This window comes from Eulemur rufifrons, chromosome 20 (genome assembly GCF_041146395.1).
Source record: "Eulemur rufifrons isolate Redbay chromosome 20, OSU_ERuf_1, whole genome shotgun sequence".
Classification (NCBI taxonomy): Eukaryota; Metazoa; Chordata; class Mammalia; order Primates; family Lemuridae; genus Eulemur; species Eulemur rufifrons.
Genome location: NC_091002.1, coordinates 29,698,633 through 29,712,272, shown reverse-complemented (window position 1 = coordinate 29,712,272; position 13,640 = coordinate 29,698,633). Strand labels below are relative to the sequence as shown.

Sequence of the window (13,640 nt, the reverse complement as noted above, 5' to 3'; positions counted from 1 at the left end):
GGGAATACTGGATGCTGTAGGCTTTTCTTTTAAAAAAAAAAAAAAAAAAAAAAAGAATGAAAAAGAAAAGAAAGAAACTGCTAGAGTGGCAGTGGCCCTCTTGGGGAGTGACTTTTAACATGCCTTCCCTTTCATCGGGACTTCTCTAGTACAAATTTGTTGACCTCTGTGGGCACAACCGCCACCCTGTGCCCTGGCATTCCCTGTGTTAGATCTGCTGTTTCCTGTAGCCCATACCTTTTTCTCTCTTGGTTCACTATCATTTTTATAGAAAGCATCCTTCAGCATCTTCTTAAGAAATAAGGACACAGAAAATGTTTTTGAGATCTTATATGTCTGGAAGTGTCCTGCTGGGCATAGAATTCTATGTTAGAAATAATTTTCCTTTAGAATTTTAAAAGCATTTCTCCATCAGCCTTACACTTCAGTGTTGCTGTTGGTGAAGCCATGTTGACTCCTGTTCCCTTGCATGTTTCCTCTGGTAGCTTGGAGAGACTTCTCTTTGTCACTAGTGTTCTAAAATTCTACAGAGATGGATCTTGTGGGTCTGGTTTCACCCATTGCGCTGGACACTTGGTAGCCCTTTTTAGTCTGTTGATGCATAGCCTTAACATGGGGAAATTTAAAAAAATTATTTCTTCATTATTTTTTTTGTCTCTTTCACTCTTCTGGATATTTTCTCTGTTTAGAAGTTTTGTTTGAATCAAAAACCTCTTGGACCAGACTTTGAATTCTTTTCTCTGTCTTTTGCTCTACTTTGAAAGATTTCCTCAACCTTCTACCCGTTCGGTTGAGATTTTTATATCTGCTATTGTGTTTTTAATTTCCAAGGACTGTCTTTTTTCTATGAATGCACTTTTTCCCTATATATATAAAACATCTTGTTCTTGTTTGAAATTATTTCCCAGAAGTCATTAAGGAGTTTTTATTTTTTGGTGTTTTGGGGCTTTTCTTCTCTTTGCCATCTTCCATATTAGAAGCTTTTCTCAGGTGTTTGTAAATCCTTGGCTGTCTCCTGTGATAGGGAATTGGGATCTCCAGAGCTTGTTGGAAGCTCTGAGTGGTATGAATGAGGTCATTGACTTGAACTGTACTGTGGGATGATCTGGGTGGCCTGTTGGGTCATACATCCTGATGCCAGTCGGTTTAGAACTTTATTCTTTGGCTGATCAGATTCCTCACAGATGAATCTATATATTTTACCTGGAGGGGAGGGTATCCAAGTCTGGCTGCCTGGGTTCTTGGAGTGAAGTGAGGAAAGAGAGCTGAGCGAGGGAGGGGTGTCATCACATTTCATATTTGATACATACGTATTGTCTCTAAATTCCCTTGATGGTGGCAGTGGTGGTGGTTTTGTAAAATGCTCAACCGTCATCTGGTCCTGTAGTTCTCATAATAAACCAACAACAGGGAGCGGAGGAAGGGAAATGCTTGCTGCTGCCCACAGCCTTCCCTTCAGCCTCCCTGTCTTAGCCTCTCCTTTTTACTCCCAGTTCAAGAGGAATTTGATGTTGCTTTTAACTCAGCCCCTTTGTTTTTCCTACTACCAGTTTGTGATTTGGCCTCTTTAGTTCCGCTAGTTCAAAAAACTTTGTTATCCATCAGTTTTCCGTCTTTCAAAACTTTGTTGCTTTGTCTCTTGGGTTTTTCTTATATTCATGTTTTTTTTTTTTTTTAAGTTCCCTTTATTTTATTTTTAATGGCATTAGGGAGAGAGTGAAGTTAGATGCTTTTGTTTTGTCCTGATACCTTGACCCAGAGATCATTTTTCATTCTCTCCTACTATGATATCATAAAGATTCTCTTGTAGTGCCTAACATAGTTGCCTGGCTGTCACGTTGAGGCGTGAGAGGCCATCCTTTCTCTGCGCATGGGCAGCACCAGTGCTGCTGACTGTCACGTGCTGCTCTTTCTGAGCTCTCGGACTGTGGACACACCTGCCATTATTGCACAGCTTTTGGGTGGTTGCCACACTGGTGTGAGCAGTCTTATCTTGATCTTCGGTGACTTCGAAGGCAGAACTGGGTATGAATTCCAGCTCTTTATAGCTTTCCATCTGTAAAATAAGGCATTTCTGATTGACTGACTTGGGGGGGGGGGCAGATACTTTTAAGAATCACTAGTAAGCTACACATTTTCATTTTCTGATTCAGTTGCTTTATAATCAGCTCTTAAACTGCATCAGAAAAACAAAACAGCAACGCTGCTATTGTGGATTATCGGACTGTGGAGAAGAGAAATTTTTAAAAATAAAACTGATGCTTTCATATTTAAAACAAAACAAAACAAAACAAAAACTCTGTAATATGGATGTTCCAGGCATTCTGTAAATGAATTCTCGTGTCAAGGTGAAGTCAGCAGGTCTTAAGTAAACCATAAAATTACACTATTTTATATATTTTGTGTTTGTTTCATCATAGGATATATGATTGGATGCCTGAACAGCCAAATATATTCCAAGTGGAGCAGTTGGAACGTCTGAAGCAAGAATTGCCAGAGCTTAAGAGCTGTTTGTGTCCCACTGTTAGCCGTTTTGTTCCCTCATCCTTGTGTGGGGAGCCTGGTATCCATGTGGATGCCAACGGCATTGATGACGTGGAGAATGCTTAGTTTTTATTGCACAAGGGCCGTTTGGGGGCATGCACCGCTGTTCTGGGGATTCATTTTTCATCATTGAGCATTGTATATCTATGCCTTTGGGGCTTCTCAGTTCAATGAAGCAATAATGAAGTATTTTACTCTTTCACTACAGTTCTTGCAAGAATTTCAAGTATGCTATTTAAATCACTTGGCCAGGTATAATTACCAGTCGATCTCTTTACAGTGGGAAAATTTATTGGTTAGTAAATATTTTAAACTAAATATGTAAATCTGTAATGTTAAACAAATGTTCATTAAAAGCGTAGCACTTTGAAATTAACTATATAAACAGCTCATATTTACACTTCTTAAGCTTTTCATTTAATCAGGTCTGAAATCTTTAGCACTCGAGGAAAATGACTATGCATAATTATACCTGACCATGGAAAAAATAAGTACCTCAAATGCATGCATTTGCACTGGTGATTCCAACTGCACAAATCTTTGTGCCATCTGTGTATATAGGTATTTTTTACATGGACTGACATGCACATACACCATTTTCATTCAGTATGAACCTTAAGGCTGCTGCCATTTTTCCACTTGACCAAACCAGCCTGAAGGTGAACCTTAAAACTTATTTCCTAAATCTTTCAGAAGTTGTTTTACATAAATGTTAAAATTTCAAAATGCTGCAGGGTAATCTAATGTGTTAAACATTAGTAAGAAGTATGTATCGCATACTTAGTAGAGTAGATCACAATGTATAAATTCGATTCAGTGCATGCTTTAGGTTTTAAGCATGAGATTGTACACGTTTACTGTTAAGTCCTTGCATCTGTGGTGCTAGGTGAGTGTGAGAAGATGTCAAGGACTGGAAATATTTTGTTGCCTAAAAAAAAAGCCTGTTTGTAGGCATTTAAATATGCTTATTTTAAGTGTCTCTCACTACCTATTACGCACCAATGCTTTGTGGGTTTGTTTTGTATGTGTTGTACAGTAGTTAAATCTCCATGCAGAAAAATAAATGTCCTGAATTCTCATATTGGTATCTTTATTGATTAATATACATCATGCATGTAATTTATTTAGAAATGTAGAAGAACTTAACTAAATGTATATGCATGTTTTTAGGATTAAACTAAGATTTCATTCATTAGAAGCAGATTGTGTTGACAAAACTGTAACTTAAGGATGAATGTTAAATAAAATGATAAGGGTTTATTTTCTTCATTATAAAATGAAATTTCAAGAAGGTGTTACTTTTGTAGAATGGTTTTATATTATGAGAAATAGAATTTCAGTGTCTACCCTAAAAGGATGGCTTATTTGCATCTACCTTTTACTGCATGTTTTTCTTGAGGCAGTTTATTCATATATTTACATATTTAAGTAGCTGAGAACCTAAGACTTGAAATTACTCACTGTATTTTTTAAGCTAAGCAATGCAATTTTGGTTAGATCTTAACTGTGTGAATTATAGGCCCTGAAGTCCTGTGGTATTGTATTTGTAACACTGATACTTATGCAAGGGTACTATATACTTTTCCCACATTGAATGAGATTTTCCAACATTTACGTGTCAATTAGGCACTTTTAGAAAACTCCTGAAAAAGAATGTTTTCTTTATCTGCAGGCCTCTGTCTAATGCAATTATCATTTCTTTGTGGTAACTTGATTGGCCGTAAGTGTGCACTTCTAGTCCTGTTCCTTTGCTCCTTTCCTATGCCTTCCCAGTTCTAGCTCCTTTTAAAAGACTCCAGGGCAGAGGGGAAGCAGATCATAAAGGGAAAAAAAGCGACAGAAGATACTACACAGTGGTGAAATCTGGGGAAAAATAAAAAAGGGACAGAAGAGAGGCTGAGGAAAGGAGGTAGTAGCTGGTGCTGGGAAGAACTGTCACTGCTTATGATACAGAACTTTCCTGCTCACTTTCTTCCCTGTCTCTTCCTGACCTTATAAACCAGTGTTAATAGCTGATTAAGCAATGGCTCCTCATTTTTATACGACTCAGTCCAGACCCTCATGTCACTAGCTGCTGTCCTTTACACTCTGCTCTGCCACACTGTACCTGTGGTCAGCCCTGAACACGCTATGCTTCTGCACCACTCCCTGTGTGTGTCCGTATGTCCTTGGCCTGGGAGCCACTCCACCCCACAGCCACTTTCTCTCTGCTGAACTCATTTCTGCTGAAGCCATTGACCCCTCTCCCGAGCCCTTGCTGAAACTCCTTCAGAAGGGGAATCTGGTTTTGTGCTCCGGAGCATTACTCCCATGCCTTGACCATGCTGTGCATCACGGGGCATTCTAGGTAGGCGTCCTTGATGTTTCTCTCCTAACAAGCTGTGGGCTCTTCAAGGGCAGGGACCTCGTCATACTCATTTTTATTTCCACAGTGTGTGGACCATAGTAGAAAATGTTGGAATTATTGGGATAATATACTTTGTATCAAATGTCCTTTTGCATTAAGAGATTTAGTTATGTTCACTAAGATTGTAAACTTTGAATTGGTTTACATTTTGACAATTAGGGAGGTATGTTGATGTCAATTCTGAAATGTAGAGGTATAATGTTAAATTATTTATACTTTCTGGAAATCAAGTGAAATGTTTGATAAAATGCCACCATTGTCCTTTGGTATTTTCCACTCTAGAATTATGTACTGTGAATGATTGGATGTAGCGTGAGGGACACCGCTCATTCCTGTGTGGGCGGAGGCCTGAGGGCGGCCGCAGCTGGCTTCCTGCCACCCACTTACCTCACTCCCATTGCTCCTGTGACACTTGTCTCTCTTCTACCCTCCAAACTCCAAGCTTACGCCTACCTCAGTACTGCTTTCCTTGTCTGAAATGCCTTCTCTGCCTTCCTTCAGTGTCCGCTCAGGTACCACCTCCTCCATAAAACTCACCTCAGCTTTTGATCTGAATCATGATGGAAACAAAGGCAGACAGCCTCTAAATCTTACTCCTTCATTGTACAGCTGGGGCAGTCCGCCCGGAGAGGGTAACTGACTTACCAGGTTGGGACTAGAATCTGGGTTTTGTGACTCTGAATCCTGTGCTCTCAAACTACGCTGCCTTCTGAAGTCTGTGGCATTTGTTAGCATATGCTTTCTTGTAGTGCAACTTCTCATGTGCCTGTTACATTTCCCTAATAAGATTGTAAGCCCCTTAAGGGCAGGGACTGCTTTGCATCTCCAGCACTACTCTAGTGTCCTATCCTTAGTTATGAACTAGATAAATAAATGGTGGTGGCAACAATCCTAGTTTCCTAACTCAGATTGTTTCATGATAAACATACAATTCTGTATGGCGTGTCTGGCCATATTGTCTGGAGTGTGTCCACATGTGCACGTGTGTGTGTGTGTTTGTGTTTACACGTGGAGTTCTCACTCTACTGGTTGCTTGGTGTCACATGTTTGATGGACTACCCTAAACCGATTTTTTGCTCACTGCTGAATGAGAATTATGAGAATAGTAGTTATTATTCCATTGGTTTAAGTGGAAGATTAGGTACAGTTTTCCCCATAGCCTGGCTTCCCCTTCCTGGGGGAGTGTACCTAAATCCTGCAGGTGGTGGACTGGTGGTGAAGAAGGTGCTGCTTGGATAGGACTTGCATGACCCAGGGGACAAGGCTGTCTCACTAGTCCTGGTGGATGATCGTTACCCTTTCTGCCTAGGCTCTTTGTCTACAGCTGCCTGAATTTTGTCTTTCACGTTATTACTGGTTTGGTATTCTAGGTTGATAATGGAGTACTGTTAATTTAGATTTGGATATAGTTGATTTACTCCTTTCCTTTTTAGGTTTGGATCATGTGCTTTGGGGGTAGAAAACAAAGTATTCATATTAGAAATAATTGTGTTAGTTTGCTATTCATGATTGGAAATTCAAATGTAATCTTTTAGTGGGCTTATGTAGTTTGGAAAATAAATTTGAGATGTTTAAAATGCAGGACAGCATATGGTTAAGAATATACCATGCAAGTGTGTGTAGGGAGTAGGGAGAAGAGATTATGGACTGGAACAGTCAAAGACCTTATGGAGCTCTTAAGCTCCTTACAGACTGCGGTAGGGGTCAGAGTAGTTGTGAAACCAGTTTGGGTCACAACCCATGTAAACCCAGGGGCCAGGGTCCTGTTCAGGGGGAATGAAGGAGCCATCCTGACAGTGGGGAAGGTATTATGAATGCCAGATAGAAGCTTGACATCTGTGTAGGAGATAAAAGTTTGTTAATAATTTTTAAGAAGGGAAATGACATGAAAGGCAAGTGTTTTAAAATAATGAGGAAACTAGTATTAGCATAGATATAATAAAAGGAATACTGTTGACTAATCTGTCTAGTCCTCTACTAAATTTATCCAGACATACCTCTACCTACACCTGTTTCCTCAGATGGAAAACAGAAATGTGGATGGGATGGGTGAACTTCTGAAACTTACCTGCAAAGCCAAACTGCATAGCCTCGTAGGAAGAAAGCAATAACAGCATATTCGGTGGCATCCCGCACACAGTTTCAAATGTATCACTCTGCAGCTGGTCCTAAGTTCCCCAAAGTTCCAGATTTATACATCCAGCTGTGTCCCCATCTCCGCTTAGGGCTCTGATGGGCATCTCACACTTAATGTACCTCCACAAAGCTCATCCTCCCTCCCGCCTTCCAAGCATGCTCCCATCTTACCCTCCCCAGTGTTCTATGTTTCAGTAGGTGACACGGATTAGTACAGATCTATATTGTGGTAGTTGGCCAATTTTTTATTCAATTTTTAAAAATTCTTCCAAATATTTTTTTTCTGTTTCTTGTTACTGACTTGAAGCTTATCAAATATTTTCTTTTATAATAACTTGAGAATCACTTTATCAAAGTGCCAGAGAGGTCTTCTTAGGATTCTGAACAGTGTTTAATTAATTTGCTATGTTAAAAATATAGCAGTTAATGTTTTAAAACTACATCTTTCTCTCCAGAACTCAATATGTCTCCATTTATTCAGAATTTTTGTGTTTTCCAGTAGAGTGAGTTTCCATGTGGGTGTTACATACTTTTTTCTTTTTCTTAATTGAGATGGAGTCTCACTATGTTGTCCAGGCTTGTCTTGGGCTCAAGTGATCCTCCCACCTCAGCCCCTGGAGGAGCTGGGCCTGTAGGCTCATGCCACTGTGACTGACTGGTGGCTGTACGCTTTTTGAAATGTATTGTTAGATTTTTAAAGACTACTTATCTTATTTGTAGTTTTTTTTAAAAAATTTTCTATAACATTTCTGAAAATACTTTTCTTCACCAATAACAAGCAGTTAATTTTTGTTTATTGATCTTATTTCTAGCTCTCTTGCTGACTTGAATTAGGCAAAATATTTTGTTGAGTCTCTGGGATTTTCTAGATAATTGTCTAGATATTGTCTAGATATTGTCTAGATAATTGTCTAGATATTGTCTACAAATGCATTTTTCTTTCTAATTTTAAGTATCTTTTCATTTTATTACTAGTAGCAATTCTAAGCATCCTTGTTTCTTTCTTGATTGTCATGGGAATATAAGTATGATGGCTGCTGAAATTTTCTAGTAGACAATTTAAAATCGTCTACATCCTTCCTTTGGGGTGGAGGATGCATTATCCCATTATCCTTGATGAGAGTGCCGAAGATCTATACTTTTTTTTTTTTTCTAAACCAGCTTTTAATGTTCTTGAGCAATGTTTTTACTATCTCATAAATTACAGCTCTTAAGTTTTTAAAATTTTACTTAATTTGGACTTATTTGGTACTTTGTCTTACATCTTGAGCTGAATCTACTTGAATATTAAAGACAATTTTTATTCTGTAACAATGGAATAGTAGACCTTGATCTTGGAGAAATAAATAGAAGTGGAATAAGAATTTTTATTATTTTAAGAAAAAGAATCTATACTCCTTACTTAGAGTTGGTGTTTCTGTAATAATGGGATTATGCACTATATAAAATAATAAACTTTTTCATTTTTTGCTAGTCTGACTGAACTAGATTTCCCCTATATTGTCATTCATTTAAGCATAACTAAAATATTTGCTGAGAGCTTGGGTAAGCTGTAGGAAAATAAAGCAGCTTCTATCCTCAAATTCCTCATTATTTACTTGAGGCAATATATGTTTAAAAAAATAGGAGATAGCAGTTGTCCAAAAGACCAATAGGAGGAAAATCACCAAACCACATCCCAATGCTGATTTTATGACAGAGATAGTCCTACCACCTCTACTTCAACTGGAATGGCTTTGTTTTGATCAGTTCTGTTTCTCCTAGTAGAGATGTGCTTTCAAGATGGAGTTCTGTGGCTTGAAATCTTTGAGATGCCTATTAGACATCAAAAGGAGTGTTGCATTTTTTGTGATTTCCTTAGTATTACAATTTATTTCTCTTTTACTATTAATATATCCTACCTACTCTGTTTATTGCATTTTAAGTACAGGTTGAGTATCCTTTATCCGAAATGCTTGGGTCAAGATGGGTTCTGGTTTCAGATTTTGGAATATTTCCATTATATGTTTACTGGTTGAGCATCCCTAACCTGAAAATCCAAAATCCAAAAGGCTCTAGTGAGCATTTTCTTTATTTAAGAGATTTTTTTTTTTTTTTTTTTGTAGAGACAGGGTCTCACTGTGTTGCCCAAGCTGGTCTTGAACTCCTGACCTCAAGTGATCCTCCCAGCCTTGCAAAGAGCTAGGATTACAGGTGTGAGCCGCCCTGCCTGGCTCCCAAAGAGCATTTTCTTTGAGCATTGTGTTGGCACTCAAAAAAATTTCAGATTTTGGAACATTTTGGATTTTAGATTTTTGGATTAGGGATACTTAACCTGTATTAAACCATATTTTTCTTTTCAAGATTTCTACTTGATTCTTTTTCGTGTTCATCTGGTTTTGTTTTATTCCTTTCCATTTTTATCAAATATTTTTCAGTTCTTTTTAAAATGGAAGCATAACTTTCATTTACCACTTTGAACACTCTGAACCTTTTAAATTTTATTTTAAAGTCCTTTCAGGCTGTTTCGAAATGAATTCCTGCTTATTTTTCTTTTTGAGACAGAGTCTTGCCCTCTTGCCCGGGCTAGAGTGAGTGCCGTGGCATCAGCCTAGCTCACAGCAACCTCAAACTCCTGGGCTTAGGCGATCCTACTGCCTCAGCCTCCCGAGTAGCTGGGACTACAGGCATGCGCCACCATGCCCGGCTAGTTTTTTCTATATATATTTTTAGTTGGCCAGATAATTTCTTTCTATTTTTAGTAGAGACGGAGTCTCGCTCTTGCTCAGGCTGGTCTCGAACTCCTGACCTCTAGCGATCCACCCGCCTCGGCCTCCCAGAGTGCTAGGATTACAGGCGTGAGCCACCGTGCCCGGCCTGAATTCCTGCTTTGATTATTGATTTTATTGGCTTTTTCTCTTAGCATTCAGTTTCCTCATGTGTTTTGGTATTTTGGTGTGCAGGAATATGTTTTTGTTTATTTCCTTCTCTTTTCCAACCTCTGGTAGTCTTGTGGTTGCCCCCTTTGGGAGCTCCAAAACCTTAATCTACACCCAGGTATATGATTGATTGTACCTGGTAGCACAATCATGGGTGCTTATTCACCTCTATGCCAATCTTTCTTGTCTTCCCGCTTCTGCCAAGACTTTCTCTTTTTCCTCCTCTCCTGGCACTAGGGATTGTTGCATCTCCAGCGGCTGATGGTTGGAGGGGCAGCATCATCTACCTTGGGTTAGATGGTGGGTGACATCCAGTGGCCAATTTTTTTATTGCTGGTTCTAGTTCTTAAGGAACTGTCACAAACTTTCTTGGGAGTTGCATATCGGAGAGACCAGCATGCTACATGTCCTCAATTGCTGGTCACATATCTGGCAGTACTCCAGGAGGATGGCGACACAAAGGCACTGGAGGTGGCACACTCAGACCAGAGACCCCAGGAGTGCCTTGGTGACAGTGGACATACAGAACTGTTTTCATCTAATAAATCTCTTATTTGTTTTGGTAGAAAGGAGACTCGGATGCTTTCATTTTGGGTAACTATAAAAGCCAAAATCAGCCCCTATCAATCAGGGTGATAGTAGTCTGTTGAAAATAGACTTCACAAATGACCAGGGACCCAGCAATATGTTGATATTTAAATACTTAATTTTTATGACAGGTGAACTAGTTTCATAATGTCATTTAGTTAATATCCATAGGAAATGCACAGCCCTGAATGTATTAAGTCAATGGCAAGAGAAGAATTACTAATATCTGAAGATTAGAATTGTAAGTGGCTACTTTCTACTAAAGTCTAATAAAAAGATTTGGGGTAGGGTTTATGTTGGCAGTAAGGAAGGTTTTCCTGTTGTAAGTTATTAAACATGAACAAGTAGCAAATTCTTTTAATTAGCGTGCTGCTCTGGGTTGAAATGGATTAAAATCTCATAAAACAAAAGAATGAACAAAGACTTGATTGTCTTCTGACTCTATGTGTGTGACATTTTCACTTCCTTTAGAAGTTAAATATACACCTACCTTAAGACCGGCCATTCTAATCTTAGTTGTTTACCCACCAGAAACGGAAGCCTCTGTCTGCATGAAGACTTGTACATGAACGTTTACAGCAACCGGATATGTACCACCCCTCTACGGGAAACAGCCTAAATGCCCACTGGCAGCGAATGGATTTAAAAATTGTGGTCTGTACATACAAAAGGAACTACCAATACAACATGGGTGAATTTCAGAAATAATTTTACTGAGTATAAGTAGCAAGATAAAAAAGGAGTGCATACTATATGAGTCCATTTAGATAAACTTCTAGAAAATGAAAACAAATCTATCATAACAGTGGATCAGTGATGGCAGAGGAATGGGGGTGGAGTGGGAGGGAGGAGTGGATTACGAAAGCATGAGGAAATTTTGGGGAGTGGTGGATATTTTCAGGATTTTAATTGTGATCACTTCATGGGACATGTACATGTCAAAACACATCAAAGTGTACACTGTACTGTACATCAATTCTATTTCAATAAAACTACTGGGGGTAGAGGCCAAACAAGGAAAATAAGGAGAGTAGAGCCTCCCAATAAGATGTGTTCCAAAGGGTAAAAAACTTTCTTGATAGAGAATCTTATTTTAAAAAAAGTTTATTCTTTGTACCCCAGTCCCACATAGAATAAATCGGATGATAGGCCAGATCTTACAAGAAAAGTGGTTACAACTGATCTCCAGACCAACAGGGGACATGGAGCTGCAGGGTGGCAAGGTGGGCGTTGACTCTCAAGAGCACCCATCATGTTCGCAGGACAGGTGGGGACTGCCGGTGCTTGTCTGGGCTGTGGCACTTGTCGGTGATGGTAACCACAGAGAACCTAGGCCTTCGCCCAAGAGACTAGCTTTCCTCCCCTCTGGCTCAGAAAGAGCCCAGAGAACCTGTTCTTTCACCCTTGCCAAGCTGTAACTAGGCATCCCAAACCGCCACCAGGATTGTGCCACATACAGCCCAGTGGGGAGCCTGGACTTCCATTCCCACAGGGAGGTAAGGATGCTCCTCTCTGCCTCCTTTCTGGGCTGGAGTCAGACGCCTGGCTGAGAATGAAAGGGTTTCATCAGCACACAGTGGTGCAAGGCTCCTCCTGGGGGCGTGTCAGTGGAGACCACATGGGGAGCCCAGGCTTCCATCCCACCCTGTGGTAACAGGGGCCTCTCCCCCTCCTCACTCTAGTGCTGTCAGAGGTGTCTTGCAGAGCCTGAACTCCCCACCCTGCTGAGCAATAACCAGGAGAATTCTGTCCCCTGGTTTCAACAGGGGCCAAGTGGAGAACCTGGATTCCCCCCTGCCCTGGCAGCTTTGAGGCAGTGCCGCCTTCACACACCAGAGCTGCGGCGGAAGCCTGTTAAAATACAAGATTTAAGTAAGATCCAGAGTCTTATAACACCAAAAATGTTCACATTTCAATTGAAAATCGATTGTCACATCAAGAACTAGGAAGATCTCAAACTGCAGGAGAAAAGACCATCAACAGACAGCACCGAGATGGTGCAGATACTAGAATTATCAAAGATTTTTTTTTTTTTGACAGTTTTGAGATTCATGTTTTATTTACAAGTAAATAAAGAATGTCCCCTGTAAACTCTATTTGGGGTAAGAAGAACAATATAAAGAAATAGTAGTTGCTGGCTCCACAGTGACGGGTGAAAGGAGTCCATGCCACTGTTTCTTTAAACAATGATTTTGTTGTTTAAGAAAAACAAACAGAAACCTCAGATGATTTCTTCATGTTAATGTGAAAGAATTGAAAATAAAAGTGACTTTTCAAAACTCTACAGTCTCTGGTCCAATGTGTGAGGTGACCAGGATGTGACTTCCCTTCAATGATAGCCCCTGCTCTTCAAGAGCAGCAGCCTCTGAGCAAAGGACTTAATACTCATCAAGAGTGTCTGCTTGGGGAACGGAGAGCCCTTGATCCTTAAGAACCTGAACTTTCAGCTTCTCTGCTTCCAGTCTGGTCTGCTGTTCCACCCTTTGTTCTTCCAGGATTTCTTCAATAGACACTTGTTGGAGGGGTGTGTCACTCTCCTTTTCCAAGTCTATTTCTCCTAGTAGGACCACATTTTCTCCTCTGACCACAAAAATCCCTCGAGGTGTCCCAGCCCCGGTAGAGTGGCATCTGGTTGGTGGTGCCCATCTCTCATCAGCCAGGGACAAAGCAACCCCTTGTGTATCCCAGCTTAGCTTTTGGTCTGTGCCTATGCCTGGTTCATGCCTTGGTCACATGAAAAAAAGAAAAATCCCTCGAGGAATATCACCGTATATTTTGCCCACATGAATACGCTCCACAGTCTGATGCAGCACTAAGCAAGTTGATCAATGCTTCTTTAAAAGCCTATTAAGTGTTCTTCCATCTCGAAGCAGGACCAAGTGTTTTTTCTCGATGTCCTCGATAAGGCTGGCGGTGCCAGGCATATAATTCATTTTGAACTGAAATAAGGCTGCCATGTAAAGCGGTGGTGGGCCAATGCGTCCCACTTACTTCCTCCTACCGCAGTCGCCGTCTTGGCAGGACCGGGACAGGAATCCTGACGGGGA

At 40.2% G+C, this 13,640-nt stretch overlaps 1 protein-coding gene and 1 non-coding gene across 4 annotated transcripts in view; both read left to right on the top strand.

Moving 5' to 3' along the window:
- The window catches only part of GPCPD1 (glycerophosphocholine phosphodiesterase 1), a 51,441-nt gene extending 47,824 nt beyond the window's left edge, over nucleotides 1–3,617 (top strand). For all 3 annotated transcript variants that reach the window (XM_069495521.1, XM_069495522.1, XM_069495523.1), the window contains one exon: nucleotides 2,421–3,617. In XM_069495521.1, the coding sequence (XP_069351622.1) occupies nucleotides 2,421–2,610 (190 nt within the window). In that variant the 3' untranslated portion in view covers nucleotides 2,611–3,617. The remainder of the gene's footprint in view (nucleotides 1–2,420) is intronic.
- Nucleotides 3,618–13,196: 9,579 nt separating this feature from the next.
- Nucleotides 13,197–13,330, top strand: LOC138401314 (small nucleolar RNA SNORA48). Its single transcript, XR_011236473.1, has one exon. It is a non-coding gene; the product is annotated as a small nucleolar RNA SNORA48 (small nucleolar RNA).
- The last annotated feature ends 310 nt before the right edge of the window (nucleotides 13,331–13,640 follow it).